Source organism: Triticum dicoccoides, chromosome 5B, assembly GCF_002162155.2.
Source record: "Triticum dicoccoides isolate Atlit2015 ecotype Zavitan chromosome 5B, WEW_v2.0, whole genome shotgun sequence".
NCBI lineage: Eukaryota > Viridiplantae > Streptophyta > Magnoliopsida > Poales > Poaceae > Triticum > Triticum dicoccoides.
In genome coordinates this window covers 190,423,380-190,438,043 of record NC_041389.1, presented here as the reverse complement: position 1 = coordinate 190,438,043, position 14,664 = coordinate 190,423,380, and the positions used below count along the sequence as shown (strand labels likewise).

At 50.8% G+C, this 14,664-nt stretch overlaps 1 protein-coding gene and 1 long non-coding RNA gene across 4 annotated transcripts in view; both read left to right on the top strand.

Annotated features, from left to right (window-relative positions):
- LOC119308037 overlaps positions 1-1,581 on the top strand; it is a 3,541-nt gene extending 1,960 nt beyond the window's left edge. The window contains exons 3-4 of one of the 2 annotated variants that reach the window (XR_005149755.1): positions 536-616; positions 720-1,581. This is a non-coding gene — a long non-coding RNA (uncharacterized LOC119308037). Of the gene's footprint in view, positions 1-9; positions 617-719 lie in introns of both variants that reach the window. The other variant, XR_005149754.1, reaches the window with a different exon arrangement.
- A 654-nt stretch (positions 1,582-2,235) lies between these two features.
- Positions 2,236-13,656, top strand: LOC119308036 (U-box domain-containing protein 44-like). Of its 2 annotated transcripts, none has more exons than XM_037584148.1 (5): positions 2,236-2,569; positions 2,657-2,718; positions 3,085-3,627; positions 3,712-4,021; positions 11,756-13,656. In XM_037584148.1, exons 3-5 carry the CDS (start codon positions 3,097-3,099, stop codon positions 13,336-13,338), a joined length of 2,424 nt encoding a protein of 807 aa, XP_037440045.1. In that variant the 5' UTR covers positions 2,236-2,569; positions 2,657-2,718; positions 3,085-3,096; the 3' UTR covers positions 13,339-13,656. The 2 variants fall into 2 exon arrangements, with proteins under 2 accessions (XP_037440045.1, XP_037440047.1); XM_037584150.1 differs by having other exon boundaries at positions 2,654-2,718.
- The last annotated feature ends 1,008 nt before the right edge of the window (positions 13,657-14,664 follow it).

Below are 14,664 nucleotides of genomic sequence, written 5' to 3'. Positions count from 1 at the left end.
TGGTTTCAGACCAAACTTTTGAATGGAGGTTGCCATAGCAAATGTCATGCCGGAGATAGCCCATCGATGGTGCAAATGGCATGTGTTGAAAAAGCAAACGAGTGCCTTTGGCCGCTGCTAGGCAAGGGTAGTGAATTCAAAACAGAAGTTCAACAAGTTGGTGCATCACATGATTAGTGAGAGAGTTTGAGGATGGTTGGGCGTTTATGCTTGAGAAGCTCTACAACAAAACACATTTCGCACCCAAATATACAAGGTCCGGATGAAGTGTTCTAAACCTTATTTCATGGATGTTTTCTCTGCCAAAATGACCAGCACGCAGCAGAGTGAAAACTGCAAACATTTGCTCAAACCTGAACAAGGAATACATGCATCCAAAATTCACACGATGACTATGTTTGAAAAGTTTGGTGAGACGCTATATGAGGGTGGGTCATATATTCTAATTGAATTTGTGCATCGTCGCGAATACATAGCCAGGCATGTAAAGAAGGATTCCTAGGACAAGTGGTGTAAAAATGAATTCCTTGTTCAGGTGAATAAGCTTGCTGATGAATTCAAGTGTGAGCGTGGAATGTTTGAGCATTTCGGCATGGTGTGCAACCATGCACTAAAGGTATCACATTCTTGTTGTTCTGTTATGCATGTCAAATGAATTATTACCGAACAACACAAGAGAAAAGAGAATACATTTTGAGATTTCACTGTTTTGTTCTCAGGTGATGATCCGGCTTGGCCGAAAGAGGTTCCAACAAAACACTTGCTGAAACGTTGGACAAGGGATGCAAGGGATATACTCCCACCAGAGTTTCTGGCGCTACTAGAAGGACCAGGGACCTCTCAAATACTCCTCGCGGCGACATAACAATCTGCATATGCTTTGCCTTGAAATTGTTAGACTGGATGACAGCAATGTGGATGCATATACTCTTGCAATGGACCAACTAAGAAATGCGTAAACAGTACTGGAGCCAGTGGCTGCCATACGTGATGATATGGGGTTGTCCGACAGAGAGATGGCAGGTGATTCTGCTTGTTCAGCTGTAGCACACAAGCAACATTTTGGTCCAACGAATCAGATGCAAAGTGCCTCGCAATGTTCAGATAGTTCTGCAGCACCATCAAAGAAGAGACCAGCAGGGCGCGCTACCACAAGATGCGACAAAAGCGCCATACGAACAGCCAGCTAAAAGGATTAGGTTCTGTTCAATATGCAAGGGGCAAGCTCACAAAAGTAATACATGTCCTGATGTCCACAACGTGGTTATCTTCCAAAGGCGCCCAAGAAGCCACCTCGCTGCTCTAGGTGCAGCCTGAGGGGCCACAGAAGGAACACCTGCACCAACCCACCCAAAGCGGATTTCAACGACTGATTTCATTTGGATTTAATGTTTGAAAAATCGAACTTCAGACTGAAAAATTAGATGTTCGTTGCCTGAAAAATACTGTGCATGTATCTGTGTTTTTGTGGTTGTCGGACTGCTAGCATCTGTTCAGAATTTTAGTAAAATTATGACTGTCTGAATCACTAGTGTCGTTGTTGTTGGTAAATCATTTGGAGTGGCTGTGTACGCTATGAGAAACGAGAAGGTTCTTTGTGTTTTGGTTGATTTTTTTGTTTGGCTGATACGTCGAGACAATGCATTCCTGTCATTGGTATATCACTTATTTGCAGGATTTCTTTCCTACCAATGTGCTGGAATAAGGTCGGGGCCTGGTATCCCGCTGATATTGTATCCACTTAAACCTCGCCGCAGTCTGGTTACATGATGGGCGGCAGGAGCTATCGCCTATACCTGCAACGGACTGAGGAAGAAGATGAAGCCATGGCGAGTGTATCTGAGATGGGTCTGACTGTGATGCACAAGGATCTCTCCTAGAGGCGATGGCAACAGCTGGATGCCCAAAGTTCGACTCAAACGGCTCCTGTCTTGGCACATGTTGACGGAGTCAAACCCAGACGTGTGCATGTGACAGTGTCATGCCCACGCTAGACAGGTGTGCACGCACTGCTCTGCCTACCAGTATACGTGAGCTGGCACTGTTTAATTGCTAGCAAATACGGGCGCTGTGCAACGGCCTCTACTAAAATTACAGTAGCGGCATACATGCTTGGCATTCATCATGACGAGCGCTGACGGGCCAGAAATTACAGTAGCGGCATATATATATATTACTTCTGATAAGCTGTAACCCGCAAACCCACCCCGCTTTGCACAGTCCATAGCTAGAAATAGAAGGTGTTGCATAGAAACGAGCGGTTGATACCGCGCCCTCCTGTGCGGCTTCGCTCGCCCACTCGCAGCAGGCTAGCTGACTAGCCAGTAGCACCCGTCGCCGAGAAGTATCTCTCCCTTCCGCTCCCCTCTCCCCTACTGGTCCGCCTCCGCCGTCTCGTAGTTTCTCCCCCCAGCAGATCTTCCACCCGGACCCCTCCGCCATATCGATCTGCTTCTCCTCCCCACCGCCATGGCTGGGTAGTGCCGCCGCAGTCGTGTGAATTGCTGTGGCCGGTCGTATTTGCTCTCCGTTGAGCGACCAATACCGCGTCTCCTAATTCCTCTCCGAGGTACGCGCCCTGTCTTCGGTGGTCCTGTGAACGTCCGTCGTCGCTACCTCCTGCTAATCCCCGCTTTAACAATACTGCTCTCAGCAGGTGCTCCCCGGCCGCTGCCTCCACTAAGTGCGCTTCACTTTCCTATTACTCGTGGATTTGAGGTAAAATCCGTCCCACTAGCATCGGTATGTGATGGAAGTGGTGCCAATTTAGGTATATGTAATCGGTGTTAGTAGTAGGTTTGGTTTGATTTCTTACTAGTATAGAAAAATGATTATTGAACTTGGGGTTCTGAGTGCAATATATTCACATGAGAAATATATATACCTAATATCGAATGTTTTGCAGCAACTTTTGAGTATGTCTGGCATTTCCTGGGCTTTAGGGTGACGATCTCGATATCTTTTGCACGCTCGTAGTAATCCTTTCCAATTGTTGCATGTCTTTCATTGCTAGTCTGTCTCTTATGAACCTACTATATATATCTCTGATTTCTTCCCTCTGTATTTGTATGTATTTGTATGCAGTGCCGTGGTGTGATGGCAGACGTTCAAGATGGTCATTATGATTCGTCCACTGACAGCTTGCGCGTTGAGCCTATTTATGAATCATTTCTTTGTCCACTCACAAAACAAATTATGCGGGATCCTGTCACTTTAGAGAGTGGTGCTACATTTGAACGAGAAGCCATTTTGAAGTGGTTCAAGGAATCTGATAGCAGTGGGAGGAGCCTTGTCTGCCCTATTACTAGGAAGGAGCTCAGCAGCACTGAGTTGAATCCAAGCATTGCTCTGAGAAACACTATTGATGAATGGATGCATAGGAATGAGGCAGCTAAACTTGATGTAGCCCGTAAATCCTTAACTTCCGAGAATTCAGAACATGATACTTTGCAAGCACTTGAATATGTTGTGGAGATATGTCAGAGAAGTAGATCCAGCAGACATGTAGTGAGGAAGCTTGGCTTGATAAGCTTAATTTCTGAGCTGTTGAAGAATAGCAGTACAAAAGTACGGCAAAAGGCATTGGAAAGTCTTTGCTTTGTAGTTAAAGATGACAATGATAACAAGGTGCTTTTTTTATGAATCTAGTTTCCATAGTTTTAAATTTGTCACCAATCTTGTGTTTCTAATATCCCAGAATTTTTTTCACAGGATGAGATTGCTGCCGGGGACAATATTCGCACAATAGTGAAGTTCTTATCTCATGGTCACGTCCAAGAGAAAGAACAGGCTGCATCTCTGTTATATGAACTTTCACAATATAAACCTCTTTCAGAAAAAATTGGGAGCGTTCCTGGGGCCATACTTATACTTGTTGGCTTGTCAAGTAGTAAAATAGAAAACCTGTTGACAGTTGATAGGGCTGATAAGACACTTGTGAATTTGGAGAGCTGTGAAAAAAATGTTAGACAGATGGCGGAAAACGGTAGACTGCAACCCCTTCTTAGGCTTCTTCTTGAAGGTATTATTTATACAATTTCCTTATCTTGAAAAAAGAGGTAGTGTATGTTGCCATTGCCATTAAACTACTGAATGACAGTGATATGTGCTACCCCCTGGCGATATTCTCATTAATTAGCTTCTCATCTGTGTTTTGCTTTCCTGTATTCCTGTTTTATTGCTCTTTTATCTCACCACCCATATTGAATAGTCGTTTCTCACCTGTTAGAGTACGTAATGGGCCTAATGGGCCCATTAGTCTTAGGGTTAATTAGAGATAAGGGTCGATTGCTTAGGGGTCAAGTAAGCCTTGCTTGGGAGTCAAGTAAACCTCTCTATATAAGGAGAGGAGATGTATCAATCTAATCAAGCAAGAATTAAAAAGGAAATCCCTTCCCTCTTGCCCGGCCGTGGGCAAAAAGGCCCCTGGCCGGCCCTCTCGCGCCCTCCTTCTAGCAGCGCCATAACAATTTGGTATCCGGTAGCTCAGTTCCGATCATGTCTTCGCCGCCGCCCACCCCGTCGCTTCCGCTGCCGACCATCACCACCGCGCCGCTGCCCTCCCCGTCCGCGCCGCTGGTCGCATCCTCCGGCGCCGCCACCACCCAGATGCCGGCGCCCTCCACCACACCACCGGCCACCGCCTACACCCCGGAGGAGATCACTGGGGTCCTCAACGACCTCGTCACAGCCATCTAGGGGATCCGGCTGTACCTGGCCAGCCCCTACGGGCCGGCGCCGCCCCTGTTGCCGACTGCCGCCACCGGGCCGCCGGCCCTGCCATGGTACTTGCCGCATCCAGGGCCCTCCGCGGAGTTCGCTGGGACGTTGCAGCCCCAGCTGCAGCTGCCGCCGCCGCCCGCCGCCGCCCCACAGTGGCCACAGTGGCCGGCGCTGGCTCCCGCCGCGCCTCCAACGCCCATCGCCGCCCCCGTGTCGCTGTGGCTGCCGTGGCAGCTGCCGCACCAGGCGGCCTTCACCGCGCTCGCCGGGCCACTGCAGCAGCCGCTGCAGCTGCCATCCATCGCCACCATCGCCCAGCCCTGGCTGCAGTGGCAGCCGCCGCTCCTGGCGGCCTCCGCCACGCCCGGCGCTCCGCCACAGCAGCCGCTGCAGTTGCAGCAGCCACCGCCGGTCAGCTCTGGTCCTGTATCGACCGCACCGGCGGGAGTCCCGCTTCACCAAGTCCAGTCCCCGCCGTCGCCTCACCGTTTTCGTCTTGGATCGCTACCCGCCACGTGTCGGCGGCGGTGAGGCTGCAGGCTGCTGCGCGCGGCCTCCTAGCGCGTCGGCGTGTGCGGGAGATGCGTGGTCTGCAGCTGCCGCTCCTTCAAGTTGCCCTTCGCTGCGCAAAGGACCTCGATCTCATCCGCTGCGTCGGGGATCTTGGGCATGCGGTTTCCCCCACGGGCAGCGACCTCAAAGTCTGCGACGTCGGCGGTTAGGGGGGCGCACCCCTCCTCGTCATTCTCCATCGCAAGCCCTCCACTCTTTCCTGTGCGGTGCAAACCAACAGCCGTCCGGCAGGGAGAAGGCATGGTGTCACCGACAGCAGCGCACCGCGTAGCACCACTGCATTCCGCCACCGGCCGCCGCGAGGGCGCCTCTGCTGGTCACTCTTGCGACCACTTCCAGGTGGTCATACACATGCACTCCTTTTGTCCAGGTGGTGTCCATGGGATCCAGGTGGCTGTACACGTGCATGTCCGACGTGCGGATGGTGTCCACTTTTTGTTAAGGGGTCCAAATTAAAGCGTCCCAGTCCATTTCAGGTTGAGAGTAATAAAACAAGCCGAGATGTAAAAGGCTTGTTTTTAGGTGTTAGGTTTGTGTTGCGTCGAGTCATGGTTATAAGTTGGTTAGGCTGCAGCTCGAGGACAAGCTGCATGTTCAGGTGGGGTGTAGTGTTAGAGCACGTAATGGGCCTAATGGGCCCATTAGTCTTAGGGTTAATTAGAGATAAGGGTCGCTTGCTTAGGGGTCAAGTAAGCCTTGCTTGGGAGTCAAGTAAACCTCTCTATATAAAGAGAGGAGATGTATCAATCTATCAAGCAAGAATTAAGACGGAAATCCCTTCCCTCTTGCCCGGCCGTGGGCAAAAAGGCCCCCGGCCGGCCCTCTCGCGCCCTCCTTCTAGCAGCGCCATAACATCACCACCTTTTGTTACCATAGTAATAAAAATACTTCATCAAATACATAAAGCAGAAAATCATAACATATGAGGAACTAGACTCATAAGATAAAAAGAGAGTAATTATATACATTAGGATGCGATGCATTACCCAGCCGCCTAGCTGCAGAATTCAAATTTATTTCAAGATGGAGGTAATTAATCATGGGATTGCTGCATGCCTAAGATGAACTATTCCGAACAGATTATTTCAGTTCACTTGTATATAGCTTTGTCATTGTGGTATTACTTCAGTGCATGGATAAGAATTCGCCCTCTAACATCAATATTGTAAACTTTGAGAGTGCTTTCATTGATTGATACAAGAGGATACAGAGTACATATATATGCGGGAGCGAGCCCGGACTCATGCATGGGTGTAGTGGCGATCGTGGGAATGATCGTGGAGCAACGTCCACGCTGACTTGGTCATGGGCGTGACCAGCCTGTCGCCTAACACCCCCCCGCAGTGTCAGCGGCGGGTTCGACGACGTTGAGACTGGATCGGATGTCGCAGAACGAAGCTGTCGGTAGTCCCTTGGTGAAGATATCCGCAAATTGGGCGCTGGTAGGAACATGGAGAACACGGACCTCACCTAGAGCTACCTTCTCCCTTACAAAGTGTATGTCAATCTCTATGTGCTTGGTTCGACGGTGCTGGACAGGATTACAAGACAAGTACACTGCTGAAACATTATCACAAAAAACGATCGTCGCTTGCTGAATGGGTCGATGAAGCTCGCCAAGAAGCTGACGCAGCCAAACTGTTTCCGCCACAGTATGAGCAACCGAGCGATATTCTGCTTCAGTAGAAGACCGAGAGACCGTGAGCTACCGTTTCGAGGACCAAGAAACCAAGTTATCACCCAAGTACACGCAGTAACCAGAGGTAGACCGTCGAGTATCTGGGCACCCCGCCCAGTCTGCATTAGAGTACGCTGTAAGGGAAGCGGGGGAGGAAGTGGTGATTGTGAGGCCATGATCGAGAGTGCCCTTGAGATAGCGCAGAATACGTCTGACGTGGTTGAGATGAGGCAGGCGGGGATCATGCATAAAGAGACATGCTTGCTGAACGGAGTAGGCAAGATCGGGGCGAGTGAGGGTCATATATTGCAGAGCACCGGTAATACTGCGATAGTAGGTGGGGTCGGGGACAGGGTCACCATCAGAAGAAAGTTTAGAACCAGTGTCTGCTGGGGTGCGAGAGGGGTGACACTCGAGCATACCAGCTTTAGAGAGAAGATCGCCGGCGTACTGGCGTTGAGAAAGAAAGAGACCCGAGGAGGAGCGAGAGACAGTAACACCGAGAAAGTGGTGAAGGGAACCAAGGTCCGTCATGGAGAATTCTTTGTGAAGGGAGGAGATGATGTGGTGAAGAAAGGAGTCAGAGGAGGCAGTCAAAACTATATCATCTACATAGAGGAGTAAGTAGGCAGTATGGGAGGAGGAGTGAAAAACAAAGAGCGAAGAATCAGAGCGGGAAGGGACGAACCCAATGGTGTGGAGAAAGGAAGCGAACCGCTGAAACCAGGCACGAGGCGCCTGCTTTAGGCCGTAGAGGGATTTCTGAAGAAGGCATACATGATCAGGAAAGGAAGAGTTAGCAAAACCGAGAGGCTGGCGGCAATACACGGTCTCGGCGAGGCTGCCATGGAGAAAAGCGTTTTTCACATCTAACTGATGGATAGGCCAGGAAGAGGAGACAGCTAGGCTGAGGACGACTCTAATGGTGCTTGGTTTAACGACGGGAGAGAATGTTTCATCATAGTCAATGCCGGGTTGTTGAGAGTCACCGCGACACACCCAACGAGCCTTGTATCGCGAGAGAGAACCGTCAAAATGGAATTTGTGACGAAAAACCCATTTTCCAGAGACTATATTTGCACCAGAGGGGCGAGGAACCAGAGACCAGGTGTTGTTGAGAATGAGAGCATCGTATTCCTCCTTCATGGCGTGGAACCAGTTGGGATCAAGGAGGGCAGCCTTGTAGGACACGGGCACAGGAGAAATGGATGAAGCGGAAGCGTGCAAGTTGAGACGATCCACCGGAAAGCCAAAACCGGACTTACTACGGGTACGCATGGTGTGGTTGTTGTGTGGTACAGGAACAGGAACAGCACGAGGAGGCAAAGGTGGCGAGGACGCCGGCGATGAGAGAGCTGTGGCTGGTGAGGTGTCCTGGCTAGGGCAGGAGTCGGCGGAAGAAAGAGAGGACATGGGAGAGGCAGGTTGACGAGGGGCGGGGGGTGGAGTGGCGCAGCCGGATTGGTCTGCATGCGGCTGAGTGGCGGGCGAAGATGGGGTGGGTGGAGCAGGTGAGCCTGAGTGGGCTGCATGCGGTTGGGCAGGTGGCGTAGGTGGGCGCGAGAGATCTGCATGCATGTGGGCCGAGGAGGGTGGCGTGGGGATTGGTTGGGCAGGTGGCGTAGGTGGGCGCGAGAGATCTGCACGGCATGCACGTCGATCGGAACTGGTTTGGCGGGTGGTGTGTGGTGAGGCGTGGAGAGAGGGGAAGAAAGATCAGGTGTGGGACGAGTGGCAAAGGGAAAAATGTGCTCGTCAAATGTTACGTGGCGAGAAATGATCACGCGACCGGTTTGAGGATCGAGACATCTGTACCCTTTGTGGGAATCAGAAAAACCAAGAGAGACGCAGGGAAGAGAGCGAGGAGAGAGCTTGTTCGTAGTGGTGGCGGCCATATTAGGGAAACAAAGACAGCCAAAAACGCGGAGATCGTCATAAGAGGGAGAGGCCAGAAAGAGAGAATCGTAGGGCGTGAAGCGAGGGCAACTCTTGGTGGGACGAATGTTGAGGAGATGTGTGGCATGGCGTAGAGCTTCAACCCAATAGGTAGGAGGCATTGAGGCTTGGATGAGAAGAGTGCGAAGTATATCATTGATGGTGCGGAGGGAGCGTTCAGCTTTGCCATTTTGGGGGGAAGTATAAGGGCAGGAGAAGCGGAGGAGAACACCATGGGCAAGAAAGAAATCACGGTTTCGTGTATTGTCGAACTCGCGCCCATTGTCACACTGGAGAAAACGAATGGGGAGGGAGAAATGAGAGGCAACGTAGCGTTGAAAATTAACAAAAAGACCATGCACATCTGACTTAGAGCGAATAGGGAAACTCCATACATAATGGGAGTAGTCATCAAGCATTACAAGATAGTATTTGAAACCAGAAATACTAGGGATAGGAGAGGTCCACAAATCACAGTGCAACAACTTGAAGGGAAACGAACTAGTGGTAGTAGAAGAGCTAAACGGTAGCCTAACATGCTTGCCTATCTGACAAGCAGTGCATAAAGAAGCATCATAGGAGTCGCGATCATGCGGAAGCTGGAATTGTTACTCGACGTCGTGGTTGTGTTGGGATGGCCGAAGCGGCGATGCCAGAGCGTGACGGAGGCGAGTAGGGCATGAGGTGAGGCAGCAGGTGGGTCGCCGCGGATTGTGTAGAGGTCCCCCGAGCTATTGAACCGAACGATCACCTCCTTGCTGCGAAGATCCTTCACGGACAACCCAAATGGATCAAACTCAACAGAGACAAGGTTATCAGTGGTGAAGCGTCTAACAGAAATAAGATTTTTAATTAAGGCAGGAGCAACTAGTACTTCACGGAGAAAAAGGGGCGAGCGAGAGGAAGAAAGTGCAGAAGTACCAATGCAGGATACAGGGATGGAAGAACCATTGCCGATGGTGATAGAGGGGTATAGAACGGATGGATGAATGGAAGAAAGCGTACTCGTAGATGCAGACATATGCGAGGATGCACCAGAATCGAAAATCCACTCGGTACCTTGGTCTTGGGTGGTAAGAGAGTTCATGGCCGCGAGGAAGGCAGCTTGATCCCATGTCGGTGTGGTCATTGTCGGTGCAGGTCCAGCGGGAGGCTGGTACGGCGGCGTAGTCGACGATGAAGGCGCCGCAGCAGGGTCCCAGCTTGATGGAGAGAGCACGCCGTAGGGGTACAGCGAGGCGGCTGTGGGAGCCGCGGCGGATTGGTACAGAGGAGCGAGCGCCGTGTACGCCTGCGGTGGAGGCCTCGAACCCAGAAGACCAGGAGCACCAGGGGAAGGCCGCAGACCGGGCGCCCAGGCACCGCTGTAGGCCGGAGGCGCGCCGTAGGGCGATGGAGCAGACCACGGCATGGGCCAGGCCTGAACCAGCCCCGTCCCGGGATCGTGAGACGGCCGCCAAGACGGTGCAGGAGAAGGCGACGGAGCCGTTGGTGGCGGGGGCGCCGGAGGTGCTGGTGGCGGAACCGCGGGGCCCCCCCGCCTGATGCGCGTTGTTGAGGAGGCCGATACACGGGGTTTTTGCCCTTGTAGTTAGGACTTGGGCGCCAGCCGGGCGGCGGTTGCGGCGAGGACGCTGGCGGGAGCGACGCCGGCGTGGGTGCGGCGGGGCGGGCAGATGCATGAAAGAGGCGAGGGGTGCCCGCCTTACGCGCCTGATTCTGCTCTTCCATCTGCAGCATCGAGCGGGCTTCGACGAGCGTCGGCAAAGGGCGAAGGAGAGGAATCAGTGTCGCCTGCTGAGAGAAGCGTTCGTCGAGCCCCCCCATGAGGGCATGGAGAAGCGCTCGATCAGCAACCACCTCCCCAAGCTCGCGAAGCTCGTCGCCGATGGCTTTGATGCGCTGGCAGAAGACGCCAACGGGGTGATCGCCCTGCGTGATGGTGCGAAGCTCGGTGTTGAGAGCAGAAACGCGGGCGTCGCGATTGTCCTGGAAGAGGCGGCGGAGCTCGGCCCAGATGTCGCGAGCGGAGGCGCCGTCGGTGACCACGAGGTTGAACAGCTCGGTGGAGATGCGGGTGTAGAGCCACTGAATAATGGCGAGGTCGTCCTTGAGCCAGCGTGGATCGTCCGGAGCAGGCGGAGCATCACCGGAGATATGGTGGAGGAGAGAGCATCGTCCGAGATGGATCTCGAAAAGATGACGCCAGTGATAATAGTTGTGGCTGTTAAGGTCGAGGACGATCGGGATGAACGGGGTAATGTCTGTGATGGTGTCGCTGAAGGAGAGGGCGGTGGGGATGGAGAGAGCGGTGGTGGTGGGTAGAGCAGGTAAGGTTTGGGTGTTGGCGGCCGGAGAGGTGTGGCTGCCGGCGGCGGGTTGAGAAGGAGTTCCGCCTGAGTTCGTCATGGAGAGGGGAGAGAGGATCTAAACCGTATCTGATACCATGTAAACTTTGAGAGTGCTTTCATTGATTGATACAAGAGGATACAGAGTACATATATACGCGGGAGCGAGCCCGGACTCATGCATGGGTGTAGTGGCGATCGTAGGAATGATCATGGAGCAACGTCCACGCTGACTTGGTCATGGGCGTGACCAGCCTGTCGCCTAACAAATATGTTGGGGCAGTTCATGTTGATTGGGTTAACTATTATGTGCAAGGTTCAGTTGGTATATGTTCACTTAAGTATTAGATTTTTCTTACTATGGGTGTCTTCTAGTTAGCACGTGCACTGTATAAAAATTGTGTCACCGGCACGGTAGAAATGTGTTATGACTGATATTCATTTTCCAATGTTCTTTCTTTGTACTCAGGGCTTAGTTCCTTCTTGTGTGCATTTGTAGGTTCAGCTGATACACAATTATCTATGGCTGCTTATGTCGGGGAGCTTGTTTTAACCAATGATGTGAAGGTCTTTGTGGCACAAACAGCAGGCTCCGCACTAGTCAATATCATGAAAAGTGGGAATAGGGAGGCTAGAGAAGCAGCTCTGAAGGCACTGAATCAAATTTCATCTTACGACGTCAGTGCGAAGATACTAATTGAAGCAGGTATTCTCCCACCTCTCATAGCAGACCTCTTTACAGTTGGCAGTAATCAGCTTCCAATGAGGTTGAAGGAGGTATCAGCAACAATTCTTGCAAATGTTGTGGCATCAGGTGCAAATTTTCAGTCCATTCCACTTGACCACAACAGGCAGACACTGGTATCTGAAGAAATTGTTCACAATCTGCTTCATCTCATCAGCAATACAGGACCTGCAACTGAGTGTAAGTTACTCCAGGTGCTTGTTGGTTTAACTAGTTCTTCTACAACTGTCCAAGGCATAGTTGATGCCATCAAAAGCTCAGGGGCTACTGTCAGTTTAATTCAGTTTGTTGAAGCACCTCAAAGAGAGGTTCGCATGGCTTCCATCAAGCTCTTGAATAACATATCACCATGTATGGGTCAAGAACTGGCTGAAGCTTTTCGTGGAAATTTTAGTCAACTCAGCAGCTTGATTAGAGTCATTGCCGATAACAATGGTATTTCTGAAGAGCAAGCACCAGCTGCTGGTCTGGTAGCTGATCTTCCTCTGCAGGATTCGGTGCTAACCAGACGTCTTGTTGAAGATGGGGCTTTCACCACAATAATATCCAAAGTGATAATGATCAGACAAGGGGAGAGTCGTGGGGGGCGTTTCGTCAACCCTTTTCTTGAAGGTCTAGTTAGGATAGTCTCCCGGATCACATTTATCTTGGAGGATGATCCAGATATCATTGCTGTTGCTCGTGAATACAATCTCACTGCACTATTTAGTGATCTGCTTCAGATGAATGGTCTTGACACTGTCCAGATTGTCTCTGCCACCGCACTAGGAAATCTATCTGGCCAGTCAAAGCATCTAACGAAGATTCTGCCACCTCCCAACACGGGATTGTGTTTTTCAATATTTCCATGCCTCAGTCAGAAGTCTGTAGAAACTGGTGTCTGTAGAGTTCATCATGGAATATGTTCGTCAAGGGAAAGCTTCTGTCTCTTGGAAGGGAAGGTGGTGGAGAAGTTGGTTGCTTGCTTGGATCACAACAATGAGAAAGTTGTTGAAGCCTCTCTAACAGCACTGTCCACATTATTAGACGATGGGGTGGACATTGATCAAGGTGTGATGGTCCTGTGCGACGCAGAGGGCGTCAAACCAATTCTTGATGTGTTGTGTGAGAATCGGACTGAGGCGCTGAGGCAGAGAGCGGTGTGGGCCGTAGAAAGGATCCTTAGGACGGATGAAATAGCTTATGAGATCTCGGGAAACCAAAATGTCAGTACAGCCTTGGTTGAAGCTTTCAGGCATGGTGACTTTAGGACAAGGCAAATTGCAGAGCGAGCACTAAAGCATGTTGATAAGCTGCCCAATTTCTCTGGGATATTTTCGAAGATCGGGGCACAGTAACCATGTTATGCAGAAGTAGCCTAGTTCTCTTATACCGGTCGCTTGCAGATCCTCTTGGGTTGCATAAAGATACGTAACTCAAATATTGGCGCATGCCAAATCTCACACCAATCAGTTGCTTTCCCAGCTTAATCGTGTTAGTACTGCCGCTCCCCAAATAGTTCCCGAACTAATCGAATTGATAGAATGGGAACTGATGGTATTGTTGGTGTGTATAGTATAGTGTATATTTCCACCCTGTAAGCTTGTTGTATCTGTATTATTCAGATGCTCAGATGCATAGCATGGTATTTTTGTGCGAATATCCATTTCTGCGCCTGAGCCCATCTGATCTTGGCGAACAGTAAAATAATAAAATACTAGAAAAATAAAAAACTGACTTTGTTAGCATGTCTACCAAATTTCAACGCGTTCGAACATCTAAAAGTATTGGTCTGAACAGCATAAACTGTAAACTGTTTCACATACCACCAATTTTGTTTTTTTCGGAGAGCTACTTAGATGTGCAAAGGGCACGAGCCTCACGCACGAAAACATCTTCCATAAAAAAGTTATTTTTTTCTAGTATTTTTTTATTTTGCTGTCTATAGTCGGGAGTGATACGGGGCTAGCCCGGCGTAGGCCGATCTTTCACGTTTGCAGTGGGATCCCTCGAAGAACACGAAGAACACGGGGAAGAATGAGGAGAAATCACAAGGGGAAACACTCAAGAATAAGTCCAATGGCTTCCTATGGAAAGGCCGGCATGAGGTGAATGGAGGACACTGCATTGTGGCATGGGACCAGGTTTGCACGCCAAAGGAGCATGGCGGCCTCGGCGTACCGAACTTGCGCTACCTGAACTCCGCACTTAGGGCAAGATGGCCATGGTTACAAAGGACCGACTCAACCCGGCCGTGAAGTGATTTTAACATACAAGTATCCGATGAATCGATGGGCATATACAAGGCAGCGGCAAGGTGCACACTTGGAGACGGGGAGATGGCGCGGTTTTGGACAGACTGGTGGCTCTCAGATGGCTGCATTGAGGATATCATGCCACACCTCTATGCTATGGTAAAGAAACGTGGGTGGTAGATCACAGTCAAGCATGCCCTCACCGTCGGATGGTGGCATCATATGTCCTCGGACATGGACACGCAGGCCCTGTTTGAGTTCATTGCGCTGGTGGACCTGGCCCAACATGTGGAGCTGCGACCGGGCATTGAGGATGCCATTGTTTGGACTTGGGAGAGCACAGGGCAATTTTCGGCGCGATCGGCATATCGCGCCCACTTTGCAGGAAGAATAGAGAGCGCGGGAGCAGTGCAGGTATGGAGATGCAGC